The 19,740-nt window shown below is 36.1% G+C and overlaps 2 protein-coding genes across 4 annotated transcripts in view; one reads left to right on the top strand and one right to left on the bottom strand.

The window, feature by feature from the left end:
• The first annotated feature begins 595 nt into the window (after window positions 1–595).
• On the top strand, window positions 596–4,376 carry mmgt1 (membrane magnesium transporter 1). Its single transcript, XM_067372995.1, has 4 exons — window positions 596–684; window positions 2,934–2,986; window positions 3,077–3,180; window positions 3,285–4,376. The coding sequence occupies exons 1-4, from the start codon at window positions 606–608 to the stop codon at window positions 3,439–3,441; spliced, it is 393 nt and encodes a 130-aa protein (XP_067229096.1). The 5' UTR covers window positions 596–605; the 3' UTR covers window positions 3,442–4,376.
• Window positions 4,377–7,092: 2,716 nt separating this feature from the next.
• Window positions 7,093–19,740, bottom strand: part of ints6l (integrator complex subunit 6 like) — a 29,211-nt gene continuing 16,563 nt past the window's right edge. For 2 of the 3 annotated variants that reach the window (XM_067386575.1, XM_067386584.1), the window contains 11 exons: window positions 17,948–18,100; window positions 15,758–15,890; window positions 13,351–13,445; window positions 12,923–13,033; window positions 12,510–12,725; window positions 12,132–12,258; window positions 11,534–11,676; window positions 11,201–11,429; window positions 9,948–10,316; window positions 9,703–9,796; window positions 7,093–8,397 (listed from right to left, as the gene is read on the bottom strand). In XM_067386575.1, the coding sequence (XP_067242676.1) occupies window positions 8,295–8,397; window positions 9,703–9,796; window positions 9,948–10,316; window positions 11,201–11,429; window positions 11,534–11,676; window positions 12,132–12,258; window positions 12,510–12,725; window positions 12,923–13,033; window positions 13,351–13,445; window positions 15,758–15,890; window positions 17,948–18,100 (1,773 nt within the window). In that variant the 3' untranslated portion in view covers window positions 7,093–8,294. Of the gene's footprint in view, window positions 8,398–9,702; window positions 9,797–9,947; window positions 10,317–11,200; window positions 11,430–11,533; window positions 11,677–12,131; window positions 12,259–12,509; window positions 12,726–12,922; window positions 13,034–13,350; window positions 13,446–15,757; window positions 15,891–17,947; window positions 18,101–18,497; window positions 18,619–19,740 lie in introns of those variants that run through there. The other variant, XM_067386593.1, reaches the window with a different exon arrangement.

The raw sequence follows: 19,740 nt of genomic DNA, 5'->3' as shown, positions 1-19,740 counted from the left end.
ATGTCATCATGTAGACTTCCTACAAAGTATTTTACAGTATTTTAAAACTACGAAAATACATTACTTGTGTGTACAACAGTGTAGTGACAGTGCAATAAATAAATACATTTAAGTATGTTTACCTAATGTGTTTAAACCAGTAGTTTTATATTATATTGAGAAACAAATGTTGATTTTAAGTAGACAGGTGATTAAAATACCTTTGAAGACAATTTTTATTCGTTCATGTAAAAAATATTTTAATTAAGTACTACATTCATAAATGTACAAAAAAGATCATACATTCTGTACAGTTCAAATATGAAGATTCTTGGTCAATGTAGATTTTTATTCAATTTTTTATTTTATTTTTTTATTATTATTGTAGAGACTTTTATTGAGTTAAAAAACATCTTGGAAATTGTGTGTTAATACCTCATTTTACACAGTTAATATTCTGTAATTTTTCCCCGTTCTCCTACATTCTCTACTGTCTCTTTAAATGCAAGTTTAAAGTGGCAGTGAGCAACCGGAAGTGCGATTAGTGCGGCGGTGATGACGCAGTGCTCATTGAGGAGTGCTTCACGCGCCTCGGCAGTGGCTAGATCGGTTGTGCTCGAGTGAAAATGGCTTCGTCCTTTTGGAAAGGTGTTGTCGGTGTAGGCCTTTTCGCCTTGGCACACGCAGCTTTTTCAGCGGCACAGCGTAAGTATTGTTCATCCAGAAACGATTGGTAATTGGACGGACATATTGTTCAGTAAACTGGAGCTGACTGTGGTCCGGCGGTGAGTGCGGCCTCTCTGCAGAGCTCAGTGTGCATGACAGCTTCAGCGGGACTCAAACACTAGTGAGCTGCCTATGTAGACAGCATTTGGAGTGTTTGCGAACACGTTTATTGTGTCCAGAAGTGCTGTCTTGGTAGGCAGCTCACTAGGTTTTGAGACACATCCTTTATAACTGCACTATACACGGGAAGAAGTTCTTTTGTAGCATAAATCACTGATCATGTTAGTCTGACTGAGATTGATGAAAGATCAGTGTGTGCGGTGCGTGTTGAGTTTATCTGGGCGTTTATTTAACGCAGTATGATTGGTATTTTAGATGTAGTTCTCTTTGCTATGTAAACTTACGTTATTCAAACTTTCCTTAAAGATAATGTGTTGATTTGCCTTCAGTAAGGAACTAAATGACGATTTAATGAGAAATAGCTCGGAACCAGCGTTGGTTTCCTTTCCAAATAATGCAATTTCACCTGCTATTTCTGCCGTAGTGATGTCTGAATCGTTAGTTTGATTCGGATCTTTTCATTGAAAAGAATTGTTCACGATTCGCATTGAGAGATTCGATTCTGTGGCTTTCGTCACGTTGAACCGAGAACCGTTTCTTTCGAGCATGTCCGACTCGTAATGAGCCGAGAACCCACGAATGAACTTATTCAAAATAAATAAATAATTAAAAAAACTTAAAATAACAAACCGGTATTTTCATCGTTAAACAATAAATCTGATATCCATACATTGAAAGCTGTATGTGGGTATATATATATATATATATATATATATATATATATATATATATATATAATAATAATAATAATAATAATAATAATAATAATATAATATACATTTTGGATAATGTTTTCAAAAGTTCTAAGCATTTTTGCAAAATTCGTTCGTTCAATTTAGTTTGTGTGTTAATAATTTGAGTAATGTTAGTTACTGATACCAGTTATAACTGAAACAAGTTGATGAAATGGAGATAATAAAGTTTGTATTTGCATTTCATTCAAAATATAATGATTAATTATTGATTACAATGTAATTCTAATTAATTCATTTTTAAAAAAAAAAGTATAAAAGGCAGAAGCCTCAAACTATTGGTATAGTTATTGGTAGATATCACTCTGAATAATCGGCTAATGGTGTGTATATATTATTATATTATGTTATATTATATTATATTATATTATATTATATTATATTATATTAGTCTGTTATGATTGGTCTACCGCTTACAGTGCATGTTGGAAACACCCATTACCTTATCTGATTTTCAGCTCCAGAGGGATCCTCAGTGCTTACAATACAAACTACATTAATACAAACAGTAACAGTGGTGTTGGTTTTAGCGTATGAAGTCCTGCACGAGTCTTCATCCTTTGGAAGTGCATGCAAAGTAGATTCACAATACTGAAAACAGCATCTTCTCAACATGTTGATAATACAACATACTGCTTCTCAGCAACAATTACAGTGTTTGAGGGCGGTCAAAGTACTAATAATGTTCGCAGGGAGCCAATGAAGACCATAAGCTGGTTTTATGCAAATTTGTTACAAACCTACATAGATCCGTTACGGAAGCGAGACAGGAATTACTGGCGACTCATTTCGGCAATTCAGAATCTATCCTTTCTTTTAGAAGACATTAACTTTATTTGTTGTGCACTTTGATTTTTAAAACTTTGCAAATCTTTTACAATAACAAACCACTATATAACACACGGCGTGAAAGGTAATATTCGAAAAAGCATAATAAGGTCACTTTAATGTCATAATGATTTAATTGTTTTTTTTTACCAGTTCAAAACTGTTCGAAAGAACTGATTTGTGGAAACAATTCGGGCTTCCCATAAATGTATGCATACAGTTAGCCCTAGTAACATCTTTTTGCATGTACTATCACTTGCAAAAAAAGCTTTGCATTATATGCCAAGCATATAGAATTATACACTTGAGCAAATGTGCTCCTTGCAAAGAAAACAAATCCAGTTGTGAACTTAAATATAAGAACTTTTAATGTGCAACGATGGCGATATTGTGCTATTTCTGTGATATTTGAGTGATATTTGCTAATACAGTGCTGTGTTGTTGTAAAATCACTTATACCCCTTTGTGTGGAGGTAGTGGTTTAATGCCTTTCATACACCCTAAAAAAAGTTGTTGTTTTTTTTCTAGACCGATCCTACATGCGACTGACAGAAAAAGAGAACGAAACATTACCGATAGATGTAAGTTGCAATCAAATACCAGACACTGATTATATTGAATCGCATGCATTTGTTTTCCTCAATACAGCTTCTCTTGTGTTGTGTTTTCAGATAGTGTTACAGACTTTGTTATCGTTTGTGATCACGTGTTATGGCATAGTACACATCTCAGGCGAGTTCAAAGACATGGATGCTTCTTCAGAGCTCAAAAACAAGTAAGCACATGCAGTATTTCCATGAGACCATGAAGTAATACCTGGCTGTATCAGAAATAGGCTCGCATCGAGCTCACTTATGTCTCTTTTGCTTGCTCTAACAGGACATTTGACACATTGAGAAATCACCCGTCGTTCTACCTGTTCAATCACCGAGGCAGAGTACTTTTCCGCGCTCCAGAGCAGGAGCCCTCCACTCCAAGCCCCCAGGCCTTGCCCTCCAATCCCCTGCGGTTACGCAAGCTGGAAAATTTTCATTGAGACTGGCCTTCTGAGGGCTGCCTTGCCCGGTTTCATTGTGTTTTTCTTTCTTAAATTTATTTGTTAGCTCCTCGGTTGGAAGGGAAAATAAGCATATTTTCCTGTCTTTATGTATATGTGAATATGCTGTACAAACACGCATCTCTTGTGGTTACTATTTTGTCAATGGACTGTGCCAACTCCTTTTCCAGCTGATATGTTTGTAAATACTTGTCATTGCTTGGGAGTCTTAAGTCTGTAGGTTACGGCTGTAGCTCTGCGCACAGGGCACGAATCCTACCATGTACAATGATGGCTTGCCATGTTTTTTGGCTAAGCTGACCCCAACTGCAACAGGTTCTTCCCTGTACCCTTCTGAATTGAGGTCAATATTGTGGACCATAAATTGTATTTGTGTTCAGAAGCAGTAGCTCTGATTTGAGCTTATTCGAATAATACTGAAAAATGATTAAAACTATTAAAACATGTCAGAGCAGGGCCACAATAGATCATGTAGTATAATTAGCAATTCTAACAATACTGTGAACTCTCAGTGGGAATGAATGGTACATTTTTTTTTTTTTGAGGAGGGTGGGGGGAGGGCAATGTTTTCTGATTTATTTCATGTTGAGACACAACTCCTTATTTTTACCTTAATAAATTCTAAAATTTTATTGATGAATTTGTTACTTGGATTAAAACCACTTATTTTTGCCCCTTCATTTTATAAGTCTTGTTTATCCTGAATGTGTATGAAACTAAAAGAGATATAATAAGATTAAGCATGTTCATTTTAGACCATAGCTATTGTTATGCAATGTCAAGACCTGCTAACTGGCCAAAAAGATTTCATGTCATGCTATAATGAATTTTATGCTTGGATCTGGCGTATTCAAGGACATATATGGGTGTGGTAAATAATCAACCTTGGTTAGTCATTGTTTTCCATGCAAGTAAAGAATGGGCAGTTGAAATGGTCCAGTTTAAGCCTGTAATTATACTAATCCTTCACTAAGCCCCTTTTTTTTTTTTGCTAGAGGAGACCTGCTAAGTACCAGCAATGGCAGCCCTCTTATCCCAACACTGTTTAGTCTCTTCTGGTATTAATAGCTTATGTGACATTGATTTAAACATGGATAGAGATCATACTACCTTTGTGAGATTATACCTGTGTGTTATCAGTACGAAGTTAGAGTAGTTGTACTGCTGTAGTTTTACTTTATAATCATAAATCAAACACTTAAGGTCCGTTCACACCAAGGACGATAAAGATATAGTCCACACCACAACTATAACAATAACCTCACAGAAACGATATCGTAAGAATCACTTTCAGAAGGATTTTTCCCAGCTGACGAACGATAAAAACATCGACAGCCAATCAAAATCCATCCTGCTTTAAAGAGCTCGAGCATTAAAGGCGGCAGATGACAAAACTGAAATAAACACAATTATAACGTGTGTTGGTGTGGACACTATTATAGTTATCTTTGTTTTATTTTTTATTTTTTTCCATTTCTGGTGTGAACGGGCCTTTAGTCCGAAAATCTTAGCTAGGCTTAAATTTTAAGCAATTGGTCAAAGGTTTGAACATGCACTCAGTACTTTGTCATTACTAATATATATCAAGTTGCACCATCTGTTGTGATGGGAAAATGAGCCAGCTAAGGAGCTAGCAAACAACATGTGGTGCAAGACCCCATAACAGACAATCAGGTCTATTAATAAGATGAGAGGTGCAGGTGTTTGAAGAGACAAGACAACCGAATGCAGAAAAGCAGCATAACGTGGCAAGATGAAAACCAAACCATTTCAAAATGACTACAGCTGCTTACTGGGGATGGACTGCTGGTCTTAAAATGTCTTAATTTGCCCTTACACAGATTAAGGCCTTAAAACAATTTTAAATAAGTGCAAAAAGTCTTAAATTCAATTCTTAAATCATGGCATTAAATGTTGCACACGCTGCAAAGAAAAGAAAAAAAGACATTTTTCCTCATTATTTTGTCTGGTTTTCCAGTACAAATATCTAAACATTCTTAAATCAAAAAACATTTACTGGAGAATTAAAATGAACATATATAGTCTTGTTGTCTGAGAAATTAAGAAAGAAAAAAAAATAACTGAGTTTACAATTAAAACAAAAACAAATGTCAGTGGGTTTTGAATTAAGCTTTAATTTAAATTTAAGCCCATTGGCAGATATTTTTTCTTGTTTTAATCATAAACACTAAATTTTTATCAATTTTATAGAAAACAAGACTTTTTATCTTATATCATTTTGCTTCTCAAGTAAATTATCTTTTTAGATAATTTCACTGGAGAACAAGACAAAAATATTAAGAAAATGAAAAATATATTAATATTCTAGTGGTCTGTAGCAGATATACAAGCCTTAAAAGGTTAGTTCACCCTAAAATAAAAATTCTGTCATCGTATACTCCCCCCTCAAGTTTTTCCAAATCTGTATGAGTTTCTTTCCTCTGTTGAACACAAAAGAAGATATTTTGAATAATGTTGGTAACCAGACAGTTGATGGTAGCCATTGGCTTCCATAATATTTTTTTTTTTCCTACTATGTAAGTCATTGGTTACCACTAAATGTCTGGTTACCAACATCCTTCAAAATATCTTCTTTTGTGTTCAACAGAAGAAAGACATTTATACAGGTTTGGAACAACATAAGGGTGAGTAAATGCAGACAATTTTCATTTTAGGGTTATTTTATTTGTAAAATGAATTAAAAATGAAGAGCGGCAGGAAGTTGTATTTTGAAACTTTGAAGTGTTGCTAATGCAATTCCCTAGACATTTACGTTTAGAGAACATATTGATATGTTGTGTTCCTTTCACTTTATTCCTTAGATTTTCTTGTCTCAAAAAGGTCAAAAAGTCTTAAATTTACCTTTATAAAACCTGAAGAAATCCTGCTTGTAGTGTTGTAGGGTTTAATAAATGGATAAGAGGCTTATTAAAAAGATAAAGGACAAAAACAGTATACAAATATTCAAAACAATAGCAAAAAATCCCAAATCCAAAAATCTAACCAAAGCATAATTTAAAACTCAGTATATTCTGTGCAAAATATCAACTTTAAAGATAACTCCTTTATAATATATAGTATGTACATTACCATGTAAAAGACTGGGGTCAATAGGATTTTTTTAATATTTTTGAAAGAAGGGTCTTATATTCAAGGCTGCATTGATTTAAAAAAAAAAAAAAAAAAAAAAAGGTTAAATGATAATACTGTGAAATATTGTTACAATTTAATATATTTTTATACATTTATATACATTTAAACCCAAAATGTATACTACTGTTAAAAAGTTTGGGGTCGATAAGATGTTTCTGAAAGAAGTCTCTTATGCTCACCAAGGCTGCATTAATTTGATGAAAAATACAGTAAAACATTACTATTATAATAAAATATTATTACAACTGAAAATAATAAAAATTTAAAAATGTGATTTACTCATATGATGGCAAAGCTGAATTTTCAGCATCATTAATCCAGTCTTCTGTGTCACATGATCCTTCAGAAATCATTCTAATCATCATGATAGTTGAATAAAAGTAAATTTCTTTAAAAAGAAAAACATTTACCTTTTGAAAGGTAGTGTATATATAAAATTAGATATAAAAGTATCCAATAATGCACACATTTTCCTTTGTAATGTTTTTATTTATCATTTTCATTGTTTTTATAAAAAAATCATAAAACTTTGTCTATATAATATCAGTTTACAAAATGTTTTATACAATTCTTAAAATATTTTTTATGTTCTTGTAGGAATACCATCCAAAAATAATCTATATTTTTTATGAACATTAAAAAGTAGTACACCTCTGTTTTTAAAAATGCACAAAACAAACAAGAACGGGGTCACTAATGTAACTTCGTCTGTGAAATGAAACTTAGGAGTCTGCGACTTCTCCCCTGATGAGAAGCGTAGGATGACCAAACATGTCAGGTGACCACATACTGGACACAATCAAAACTCTGCTGTGGACCAGTCTGTTTCACACAATAGTTGGCATTTCCTGTTTGTGTTTTTTTTTTTTTTTTTTCCTCTGGACAGGGTGTTTGTATTTTCATTGGACACTATTGCTTATAGGACACTGAATGATGCTCATCTACATGACATTACATATCATCACAAATACAACAAAAGCCCAGCTACCAAATCTCATACCGAATCTCAGAAGGACATTCTTCTGAAAAATCTGCATTACATAACTGCATGTGTTTTCCACAGTTAGGGAGTAAAATTGAGCTTGGTGTACTGATGATTGTAGGGTTATTGCTCTTGAGAGGTCTACAACAGTGTAGTTCCTGATCCAGACTGCTTTGAAGTTCCAGCTAAGTTGTATGACTTGTGGGCATTTCATGCAAACACAAATCAATCTTCGATTTTCCATACTATTATCTGCTTTGAACTATCCATTAATGCCAAATAACAGTAGACAGACAATATATAGACACAGTAATCACGTGACAGACGCTGACATCTGCTTCGGATGACCCTGTAATATCACACAGTGGGGGAGGCTTGGCTTTTCTGGAGTGTGCTTGTTCATTATTTATTATTTTATGGTTAAATTAAGTCATTTTCAGGCCCGCAAAGCCTACAAAGTGACAGAAAGCCCCTGTCAAACCTGGAACGCCTCTCTCCATTGTGAGCACTCTTTCAGAGTTATGACACAATTCAGTAACTGGAAGCGCCTGGACCCAGAGCGTGAGCCAGACAGGCCTCCATCCTCCATCGCTACGTACTGAGGCTGATGGGTCGGGCTCAAACCCGTGTGCTCAGTCGGCAAGCTCTGCCACTTCTCCGTGGTCTCGTGTGTCTCTCAGTGAGTTGTGAAGTCCCACTATCTGCTGTGGACGTTGTTGAGTTGTGCCGGCAGCATCTGTTTTTCTTCAATCTCCTCCAGTGCGGTCTCCAGTTGCTGAATCAGGACACGCTTCTTGAACCTGAAAGAGACAGAGTTATTTAGCTGGAATATTTTACATTATATTAAAGGTGCCCTAGAACTAGTTTTTACAAGATATAATATAAGTCTAAGGTGTCCCCTGAATGTGTCTGTGAAGTTTCAGCTCAAAATACCCCATAGATTTTTTTTAATTAATTTTTTTTAACTGCCTATTTTGGGGCATCATTAACTATGCACCGATTCAGGCTGCGCAGCCCCTTTAAATCGCGCGCTCTCCGCCCCCGAGCTCTCGACTATAATGCAGTGCATTTACAAAGTTCGCACGGCAAATATAACCATCAAATGGATCTTTACAAGATGATCATCATGCATACTGCATGTATGCGTCGGATCATGCGAGTATAGTATTTATTTGGATGTTTACATTTGATTCTGAATGAGTTTGATAGAGCTTCGTGGCTAAAGCTAACATTACACACTGTTGGAGAGATTTATAAAGAATGAAGTTGTGCTTATGACTTATACAGACTGCAAGTGTTTAAAAAATTAAAATAACGACAGTCTTGTCTCCCTGAATACAGTAATAAATGATGGTAACTTTAACCACATTTAACAGTACATTAGCAACATGCTAACGAAACATTTAGAAAGACAATTTACAAATATCACTAAAAATAACATGATATCATGGATCATGTCAGTTATTATTGCTCCATCTGCCATTTTTCACTATTGTTCTTGCTTGCTTACCTAGTCTGATGATTCAGCTGTGCACAGATCCAGATGTTAATACTGGCTGCCCTTGTCTAATGCCTTGAACATGAGCTGGCATATGCAAATATTGGGGTCATACATATTAATGATCCTGACTGTTACGTAACAGTCGGTGTTATGTTAAGATTCGCCTGTTTTTCGGAGGTCTTTTAAACAAATGAGATTTACACATGAAGGAGGAAACAATGGTGTTGAGACTCACTGTATGTCATTTCCATGTACTGAACTATTGTTATTCAACTATGCCAAGATAAATTAAATTTTTGATTCTAGGGAACCTTTAATATAACCTCAACCTTCAAATACTTATGTGCTACAGCAAATGCTGCCCAAGTATTTGCAGGTTAAGCAGCGAACTCATTGGCTACTAATACAGCAGGAACCAATCAGCTGTGCCCTACAGAATGATGTGATTGCAAGCATATAGAGGACCTATCAGAGTTTCATGACAGAACTTTGTATTGATAAAAATGATACAAAAAAAAAAAATCAAAATTACTAATAACATGTTGACATCCTGTATGGTCAGAGGACCATGAAAGGCATGTGAGCGTTTGAAGAGAGCTCTTACCTGGCTGCCTCTTTGATGGCATGATGAATAAAGTACCTCTGCACTGACGCTGGCCCCTTCACCTCCTCCAGTAACCTGAATATTCCCTCATAATCTGCACAAAAGAATGAGCAATGGAGTTTAGCTTTATTAATTCCTACAATCCATACCCTCTTTCATAGTTCAAGTGCACTCAGTTAAACCTAGACAATAATTCAAAGCGAATACAGAAATGAATTAATTTGGTATTATAAATAGATACTCACTACGGCCAGGCTTGCGGACCTCTTTGATGACTCGAGTGCGCAGCTCGGCGTTACTCCCCTCCAGGGGAATCATAACGATTGTGCCCTGTGTTGGAGTGTCTCCTCCATTGCCCTCCATCTCCCCCTCTTGGCCTGGAGGACTCAAGTCCTCACAGTTCTGTGTGTGATCTGAGGGTCTCTCATCCAGACAGTTCTCCAGTCCTATTCTCTCCTCCTCGCCGTCTGGTGCCTCCACTTCTCCTCTGTCCTCCACAGGTGCAGGTCCTCCTCCTACTCCATCCACTCCTCCAGGCCACCCGTCTCCAGCATCCCCGCCTGGCGCCTGCTCCCCATTGCTTTCTGCATCCCCTACACTGTTTCCTTCGGCTCCTGTAGGGGAAAACAAATGATGAAATATTGCTTAAATTCATGGTCACTTTTTCAGTACATCATATCCAATGATTTACAATGCAAGTTTGGAATAGCAGTACATAGTATGTAAGGACTGTTCAAAAGTTTGGGGTCAGTAAATGTTTTTTTTTTAAAGAAAGAAATTAATAATTTTATTCAGCAAGCAACTGATTTAAGTGAAAGTAAAGGCATTTATATTACAAAAGATTTCTATTTCAAATAAATGCTGTTCTTTTGAACTTTTTATTCATCAAAGAATCCTGAAAAAAATATGTATCACGGTTTCCACAAAAATATTTCAACACTGATAATAAGAAATGTTTCTTGAGCACTAAATCAACATATCAGAATGATTTCTGAAGGATCATGTGACACTGAAGACTGGAGTAATGATGCTGAAAATTAAGCTTTGCATCATAGGAATAAATCACATTTTAAAATATATTACAATAGAAAACTGTTATTATAAATTGTAATAATATTTCAAAATATTACTGTTTTTACTGTACTTTGGTGATATAAATGCAGCCCTGATGAGCATAAAATGGCTTTCAAAACATTAAAACATTTTACTGACCCCAAACAAAATATGAAGTGTTCAACCAAACACACTGCACACTGACCCACAATGCAATGTACTCGACCAACTGATTTTTTTTTATTTAATTAAAAACGGAAAATAACATTTTATTTGCAAGATGACAACTGGATGCTACAAAAACGACAACATGTAGTTTACTACTGTTTGAAAGTGTGGAATAATGTCTACTGTTTCACACAGTTAAAAAAACAACAACAGGCAGTATGCAGTATTTAGTATACATAAGCTAAGATTCAGTCAGCTGTGGCTCAGAGAACTTTACCTTTGTGTAGTGGGATGGGTTTAATGATTCCTTGCTGGCCTTGAGTCCCTGTGGAGCCCTTGCCTAGTACGTGATTGGTTATTATTGGAGGGGTTTGGGGTCGGCGCAACAGTGGGGACATACTCCTCCGCCTCTTCAGGGCAGTGCCCGAGTTTAGATCCCCCGTGTTACTTCGCTTCTTATTTTGTGGTCCGGTTACAAACTCATCTGCTTCATCTATCATCATTCCCTGTGGTTGGAAGAGGAGGAAGAGTGAAAACAAACAAGCTTAGTATGTAAGACATTTCAGTTTTGACCTGTAGTTTTTTAGCAGTAGGTTTAACGTGCAAGCACCTTCTTGTCCTGTTTGAACGGGTTGCCGAACGTGTGCAGTCGTTTGGGCTGGTCTGGATCGATCTCACGCAGAGGTGATGGCATCATCTTAAGATACTCCTGATAATTTCCCATCTGCCCCACTGGAATACTGTGCAAGGAGTCTACGGAATCATGGGGGAAATTTTTTATCAAACAAATATCAAGTGTCCATTCAAGAAAATTTTTGATGAAATGTAATTCTTGTTGCTATGCTAAATGTATACGGTCATTGATAGGGACGGTTCGTACAGAACGCATTTTTGCAGTTAAAAATGCGAGATGCAGGTCAGTGGAGTGAAAAACACAAAGTCTATCTATTGATACACAGTTTTTTTAGAAGTTGGACTTCTTTTAACTTAACGTTTTTAGAATGCTGTGTCATGCGTGACACAATGTGAAATGTGAGCATCCGTCTAGCGTATGTTTACATAGAAAAACAATGGAAAAGCAGTAAAGTGGAATGCAAAAATCCGCCAAAATTTAGTTAAATCATGTTTGGCTGGTTTTAGCAGTTAAGAAGGTTCACTAAACTTAGCAAAATGTATTTATGTAATGTGTGTGTCTTTGGTACAATTACCTTCATCCTGGCCTCTGATCAGCTTCTGTGTTGTCCTCAAAAGGTTGGAACGCATCCGAGTCACTTGATCTAAAAGGTTCCGTCGTGGAATATCATAAGCGTTTCTATAGGCCTGGGGCTTCAAATCCTGGAGGAGAAGGTGAGTAAATGATGATAGAAGTTACATTTTTGTTTAAACTAAAGAAAATTACATCTGTTTTCAGGTCACTCAGACTTATATTAAGAAGTCCAGTCATAATCATTTATCAGAATGAACTTGTTTTATATATCTGTGATACAAATGCCTGTCCATATCTATCTTAGCATAACTACATTCTGACCACCAACCGTGAACTGAGACCCTGTAATGTAATTCAGCCCCACTCAAACTGTCCGTACCTTGTTGAGAAGTGCAATCTGGAATCCAGCAAACTCTTTGAAGTTCATGTCGATGAGTCGGAGGGGTACCTCGCCCATGATGCCCTGCAGGAGCTGCTTGAAATCACGCCGGTGCGCCAAAGATAGGGCGCTCGAGTGGTTCTTCACCTTGATGCCCGTCTCTTGAGGAGGCTTCTTCCCGACAGACACAATCAGACGATCTGACTCAATCTTTGCCTACAACATCAAGTACAACTTGATTTAAAAAACTGAATCACTCAGACCTCATACACACAGGATTTATTACTGAATGAATACAAACACATTGATGGGTAATCAAATGAATGTTATGAGTTTTAATACTATTGAACATAATTTCAACAAAAACCTGAGGTTTTAACTGTCCGGAAACAGAGCAGCTAAATCACGCTCACCTGCTGGCTGAGTTTTTTTAGATAGGAAATGACACTGTAGCTTAAGCCACAATCCATGTTGTCAGAGATGAGATTTGGGGCTCCCATCATCCTCAGCGCCTTCTTGAGAGGCTGCACTCGGTAAAAAAGAGAGGAAGAGTGGAGAAGCAGAGACAAAGGAAGTGAAAATGAGGACACGCTCAGCATGAATCTGCACTCAGAGCACATATCCTTGACCTCATTACAGCTGTTAACAGACTATAGAACAAATGCAACTCACAATAGAGGTCAGATTACAAGTGACCCTTGAGTACATCTAACAGCCCATGAACTACATTGCATCGTTTTATATGCACAAAGAAGGTGTCTTTTTTTTTTTTTAAGCAGGACACTTCTGTGCTCTATTGGGATGGGATTTTGTTTTTAAGTAGAAAAGAACAGCATCTTACCAAGAGAAAGTAAGGAGGCATGGACTTCAGGTACATTTCAAAAGCCTGACGCCACTTGAGGTTTGGCTTGAGCTTGTGCACTTTAAACAAATCGTCTGAAAGGAGAATAAGAGAAGGTAAGTTTGCTAAAGAAAGCCATTACAGAGCTGAAATGCTTTCTTTATGTCATTCTCTAGGAGGAAATGAAAGAGTCACAGAACTTTTACACAATTTAATACAGCAATATTGTGTGTGTGTATTATTATGCAAGTGACATATCAGGAGAATTCCAATACAATAAACATTCAGATTTTAGTTTTTCAAAGAAAGTGTTTGTTTGTTTTATTCCTCCATATCTTTTTAGATAACCGGTATCAATCTCAGACAAAACAGTTTGCCAGGTCAACTTAGGTAAATGGAAACGCTAGATAGGTTGTTCCACATTATTCAGCAAGTCACAGTTCTCATACAATATGGGGAGGAAGAAAGATCTTTCTGAAGACGAAAAGCATGAAATCCCAGGTGAAAAAAAGTACATTTCTATAATGTACGTAAAGTGCTCTATTTTTGTGCACTAATTTTGTACTTAATATACTAAAAAATCTTCTTTAGTACTTCTTAAGATAATCTTAAGAACATCACTATGGGTTTAAGTGTACTACAAGTGGCAACTAAATACATTTTTAAATACAGAGATAGTATATTAAAAGCACATTTTAGTTCATATTTCATGGTGTCTCAAAATAGTACACTATAGTAGAGTACACTTAGATGTTCTTAACATTATCTTAAGAAGTACTAAAGCAGAATTTTTAGTATATTAAGTACATAATTAGTATATTAAGTACATAATTAAGTACATAATTATATTAATTAGTGTGTGAAAATGGAGCACTTTAAGTATATTATAGAAATGTTCTTTTTTCACCTGGGATGGTGCAATGTTGTGCAAAAGGCATGAAAACAACTAATATTGTGTGAAAAGTGAATGTAAATTATCAAACTACTATAAGATTTGTGAGTGACTTAGAGCACAGCAGAACTTTTAAGGAAAGTTTCTGACAAAAAAATTAATTGTATTAAAAGGGCACCTATAAAAAAGCCAGTGTTGAACAGCAGGTATTTGAAGCTGGAGTTTCAAGAAGCTCTCCATGCAGTCTGGCAGTTGTGTGTAAAGTTGTATTTCAGCCACCTCTAACCAAACCTCACAAAGAGAAACATTTACAGTGGGTGTAGAAATTTTTAAATAGTTTTATTCACTGAGGAATGCCGTGCTACAATGGATGGTCTACTCTAGATGGAGGGATTTCTGGATGGTTGGTGAATGGCCACCACGTTCCAACAAGACTAATGTCAGCAGGGCGCTAGCGGGTGATGATTTGGGCTGGAATACTGGGAAGTAAGATAGAAGGTCCCTTTAGGGTCTCTGAGGGTGTCAAAATGACTTCTGCAAGATATGTGGAGTTGGCCATTTTCAGCTATGGTATAAAAAGAAATATAGTGCCTTCTGAAATACAGTGCACTGTCCCATGCTGCAAAAAAAAAAAAAAAAACCACAGCAATAAAACCTTTTTGAAAATGTATTTCTACACCCACTGTAAATGTTTCTCTTTGTGAGGTTTGGATAGAGGTGGCTGAAATGCAATTTTACACATAACTGAGGTTATTGAGACTCCAGAGACACCAGCAGCTTTAAATACCTGTTTGCTGCTTAACTTTTTTTCTCAACTCTGCTTTTTTTTTTTTTTTTTTTTTTTTTACAGCTGTCCTTTCAATACAATTAACTTGTTTGACAGAAACTTTAAGCCTTTATCTGACCGGGTTCTGCTGTGCTCTAAATCACTCACAAATCTTATGATAATTTGATAATCTGCATTCACTTTTCACACAATATTAATTGTTTTCATGCCTTTTGCACAACATTGCACCATTTCATGCTTTTCATCTTCAGAAAGATCTTTCTTCCTTCCCATGTTGCATGAGAACTGTGACTTGCTTAATAATGTGGAACAACCTCTAAGTAGGGTTATACCAGTTATCTAAAAAGATATGGAGAAATAAAACAAACAAACACTAAAATCTGAATGTTTACTGAAATTCTACTGATATGTCACATGCATAAGAATTTAAACACAGTGTGTATATTATATATATGTGTGTGTGTGTTCTTTTTCTTTCATTCAAATTCATTTTAATCTGCTTGTTAAATTACATTTCTAAATGCTTTCTAATTATTATTCTTTATTCATTAAATTATTTTACAAGTAAGAATTGTCTTTTATTTTTCTTTCTCTTTATCATGGCTAAACAAAGCACCACTGCTGTGTATGAAATGTGCTGTAGAAAAAAAACTGTACAAATAAGGTAATGTATAGCATAATGTTGGGAATGTGCAACAAAAAAAATAGCCATGAGGAAACACACGTACCGAGGAGTGGCAACAGGACGGGATAGTTGTAAGGCATAACGAAGAGGTTGACACAGGTGAGTGTAGTGCTGGCCTTTAGGTAGCCGAACGGGTGGGCTAGATCGCTGTGTTTGCCACTGCAGTTCACAAACACCTGGGCGATGGGGGAGAGGAGTTAGCATTGTGTAGTGTCTCCTGAGAGCTCAGCTCTCACATGAAGCTGTTTCTCAGAGACAAAACCCATTCATCAACGGCTCATTAGGTAAAAGGGTTCCTTAGAGACTAGTGTGCTATAAATGCCTCTAAATATACTTATAAATGAATTTGCTATTTCTAATTTATCTACCATTTACCTTGTTTTCTTTATATGCTCTCTAGCGAGGCAAGTAATAATGTAACATTGTAACCATAGCAAAAGAACAAACGAGAATGGGCATTTATATTGGTATTTTTAGATGGGCTAAATGAGTGAATGATGCAAGTAGGAACAACATATCAAAAGAATGGACTTGCAAAAAACATTTCCAGGTATTGACTAAAGTACTTACAGAATGTGTATATTTATATAACTCCAACGACAATAACAAACTAAAGCACGGAAAAACACTTCAGTTTTATGGCAGTACAGTCACATCCCTTTGTGTAAGTTCTCTCAAGAAACTAAATGGTCTAGGTAATAGCTCTTGAGAGACCATTTATCATCATTTCATAAAAGACCAAAATGAACTTTAGCAAAACAGTCTGTGTACAACATCATCTCCGAAAGTAATCATGCCATTCTAATGGCCCAGCATCAGAGTCATATTATTTTTCAGGTTTTTTGTACCTCTGTAAGAACATTTTGATTAGTCAAATAGAAAATAAAGTCACAATTCTTTCTGACCTGATTTTATGTTTAAAAACCTACAACCATTTATAATTTAACTGCAGATACAGTTACAAAAAAAGATTTCTGAATTAGATTTTAGATCTTTAGATTTAGACCTTTTAGATTTTCTGAACTAAATCTGCCGTTATGCAGTTACTAAGGTTTTCTGAGTGTTTTTAGTGCAGTTGCTATGTAATTGAACGATGGTTGAGTACTGGAAGCCACTGCAAGCCAAAAGAGCCCACCTCTAAATCTCTGATATTTTAGTCCCTAGATATGACTCGAATCCCTCATGAAAGCAGATCTATTTGATTTTCCTCACTCAATTTATTGTCTGAAAATGCTACATCTGATGTTTGCATCCAGAACTGCCTCTGAATCAGCACCCGCCTACAAATATGTTCACAATCTGCGTGGCTGAGAACTTTTCTGTGAGCACTTTCAAACTCATAACCATCTATATTAGGGTTTAATTTGACTCTACTGCACTGTATTTTGGACTACTGTCATATTGTGACATTGATAATATCGTTTGCTCTTCCTCAACTTCCTCTAGCGTTAGTCATTTTAGATAAGTATTTGCTGACTGAAATACTGTAAGAAACCCTGCACAATCTATATTAATGGACGGACATCAGGGAGGGAATTACTGCATAACACATGCACCGTTTAATGTAAAAGATTACTACAAAATTTGGCAGACATATAAAGTGCTGTTCAAAAGTTTGGGGTCTGTAATGAGTTCTCTTATGCTCACCAAGGCAGCATTTATTTGATCAGTAATATTGTGCAAAAGAAGAGTTTTCTATTTAAATATATTTTAAAATGTAATTTATTCCTGTGATGATGAATGTTCAGCATCATTACTCCACTCTTCAGTGTCACAAGATCCTTCAAAAATCATCCTAATATGCTGATTTGGTGCTGAAGAAACATTTCTTATTATCAGTGTTGCAAACAGTTGTGTTTAATGCTTAATATTTCGTGTTACATTTTCTTTGATATATAGAAACATCAAAAGAACAGCATTTAATTGAAAAAAAAAAAAAAAAAAACTAAACTTTTGTAGTGTACAACACTGTGTTTGAATGAAAATCTACACAACAATATCTCATTCACACTGCTGCTTAACCTGTTACTAAATGCAGGACTTGACATGTATTTTGTGTTGTGCTTTATACATTCCAGTAAATATGGAAAAACTAAACACCCACTGTTTCTTTCTGCTCTTTTAACACCATGACATCTACCACCATGAAACTCAGCTCTACAGTCTGGGGGCTGTGAAAGATTGCATGCAAAATAGAGTTCAGATGAAATAGTTGTGTAAAAAGGTGTCCCACCTGCCAGCACATGTGCGGAGATTTCCTCTCCAAGATGTACTGGGTCAGCGGAGACGGCTCAAGCTCATATTTGTCAAAGGGCAGCTTGTCAATAACCATCGGCTCACAGTCAACACATGAAAACCTCACCACAGGATGGGAAGATCGAGGAGGCTAAAGAGAGAAAAAGAGAAAAAAGAAAAAAAAACAGCCGTTAAACAGAAATCCTGTGTAACACATTCTCCACAATGTTTTTTTTTTTTTAAAAAAGATATGTCTGTTAGATAGCCTATTCATCCTGTAATTACAGCACCTGTGGGTAATGACCCACGTCAGGCACATGACAACACAAGCTGTTCATTCCTTGAGCAGATACTCTCACAACACCCTGACTGAACACTTAATAGACCAAAGGAAGCATTTGGGAACAAATGAAATATGAACTTACTTTAAAAAATATGAAAAAGAGCCTTTTTTGAGGCTCTCATGTTAGTAATTGCACCCAAATCTATTGTGATACTAATTCACATTATTGCAGACATGACAGGGGAGATGTCAGGAAGGAAATGACCTCATGTTAAGCTCTGCAGCAGTCTTATTCCGCTGGCAATGTCTCTCTCACAGTGCCCACAGGCTGAGCTGAGCTGTGGCACTTTGGCACGGTACCAGCTGCTGTCTCTACAGTGTACTGTCTAAGAAAGAATAGACAGTGAGGGGGTGGGAAACCTCACGACAGTGAAGCCTTTCCTCATGTTACCACTCTTTTCAGCTCCCTTATCTTCATCCGCATTCATTAGCAGTGTTTGAGGAAGATGAAAGCTAACCTTTAGTTTGCAGAGGTCATTACCTTTGGCTAATAAATTGCTTCATCCACTCGGCTTAGATGAGCCAATGCTAACCTATCCAAACTCCTTTTGCAAACATAGTACTTTTCCATTTTAATAAGGATTTAGTGAAAATTCAGCATGCAGAAGGAAGCTAAAGAAATGGCTGACGGTCTGCCAGGTCCCAAAGCTCAGCAGAAAGTCCTTCTGTGCTCGCTCATTAAATATTTTAGCCAAATTTATAATGTTTTCAGCTAGATTTAACACATTTTACTATTATGTATGATGTTTTACTGTTTGGACTAGTGTTGTTAAAGGTGCCATTGAACATTTTTTACAAGATGTAATATAAGTCTAAGGTGTCCCCTGAATGTGTCTGTGAAGTTGCAGCTCAAAATACCCCATAGATTTTTTTTTATTATTTTTTTTTAACCGCCTATTTTGAGGCATAATTAGAAATGCGCCAATTCAGGCTGCGGCCCCTTTAAATCGCGTGCTCTCCGCCCCCTCCTGTATCACAGCATAAACAAAGTTCAAACAGCTAATATAACCCTCAAAATGGATCTTTACAAAGTGTTCGTCGTGCAGCATGTCTAATCGCATAAGTACAGTGTTTATTTGGATGTTTACATTTGATTCTGAATGAGTTTGAGGCTGTGCTCCATGGCTAACGGCTAATGCTACACTGTTGGAGAGATTTATAAAGAATGAAGTTGTGTTTATGAATTATACAGACTGCAAGTGTTTAATAATGAAAATAGTGACGGCTCTTGTCTCCGTGAATACAGTAATAAACGATGGTAACTTTAACCACATTTAACAGTACATTAGCAACATGCTAATGAAAGAATTTACAAAAATCACTAAAATATCATGATATCATGGATCATGTCAGTTATTATTGCTCCATCTGCCATATTTTGCTATTGTTCTTGCTTGCTTACCTAGTCTGATGATTCAGCTGTGCACAGATCCAGACGATAATACTGG

The sequence above is a fragment of the Chanodichthys erythropterus genome, chromosome 1 (genome assembly GCF_024489055.1).
Source record: "Chanodichthys erythropterus isolate Z2021 chromosome 1, ASM2448905v1, whole genome shotgun sequence".
Taxonomy (NCBI): domain Eukaryota; kingdom Metazoa; phylum Chordata; class Actinopteri; order Cypriniformes; family Xenocyprididae; genus Chanodichthys; species Chanodichthys erythropterus.
The sequence above is the reverse complement of the archived record's forward strand: the minus strand, read 5'-3'. Positions and strand labels throughout refer to the sequence as shown.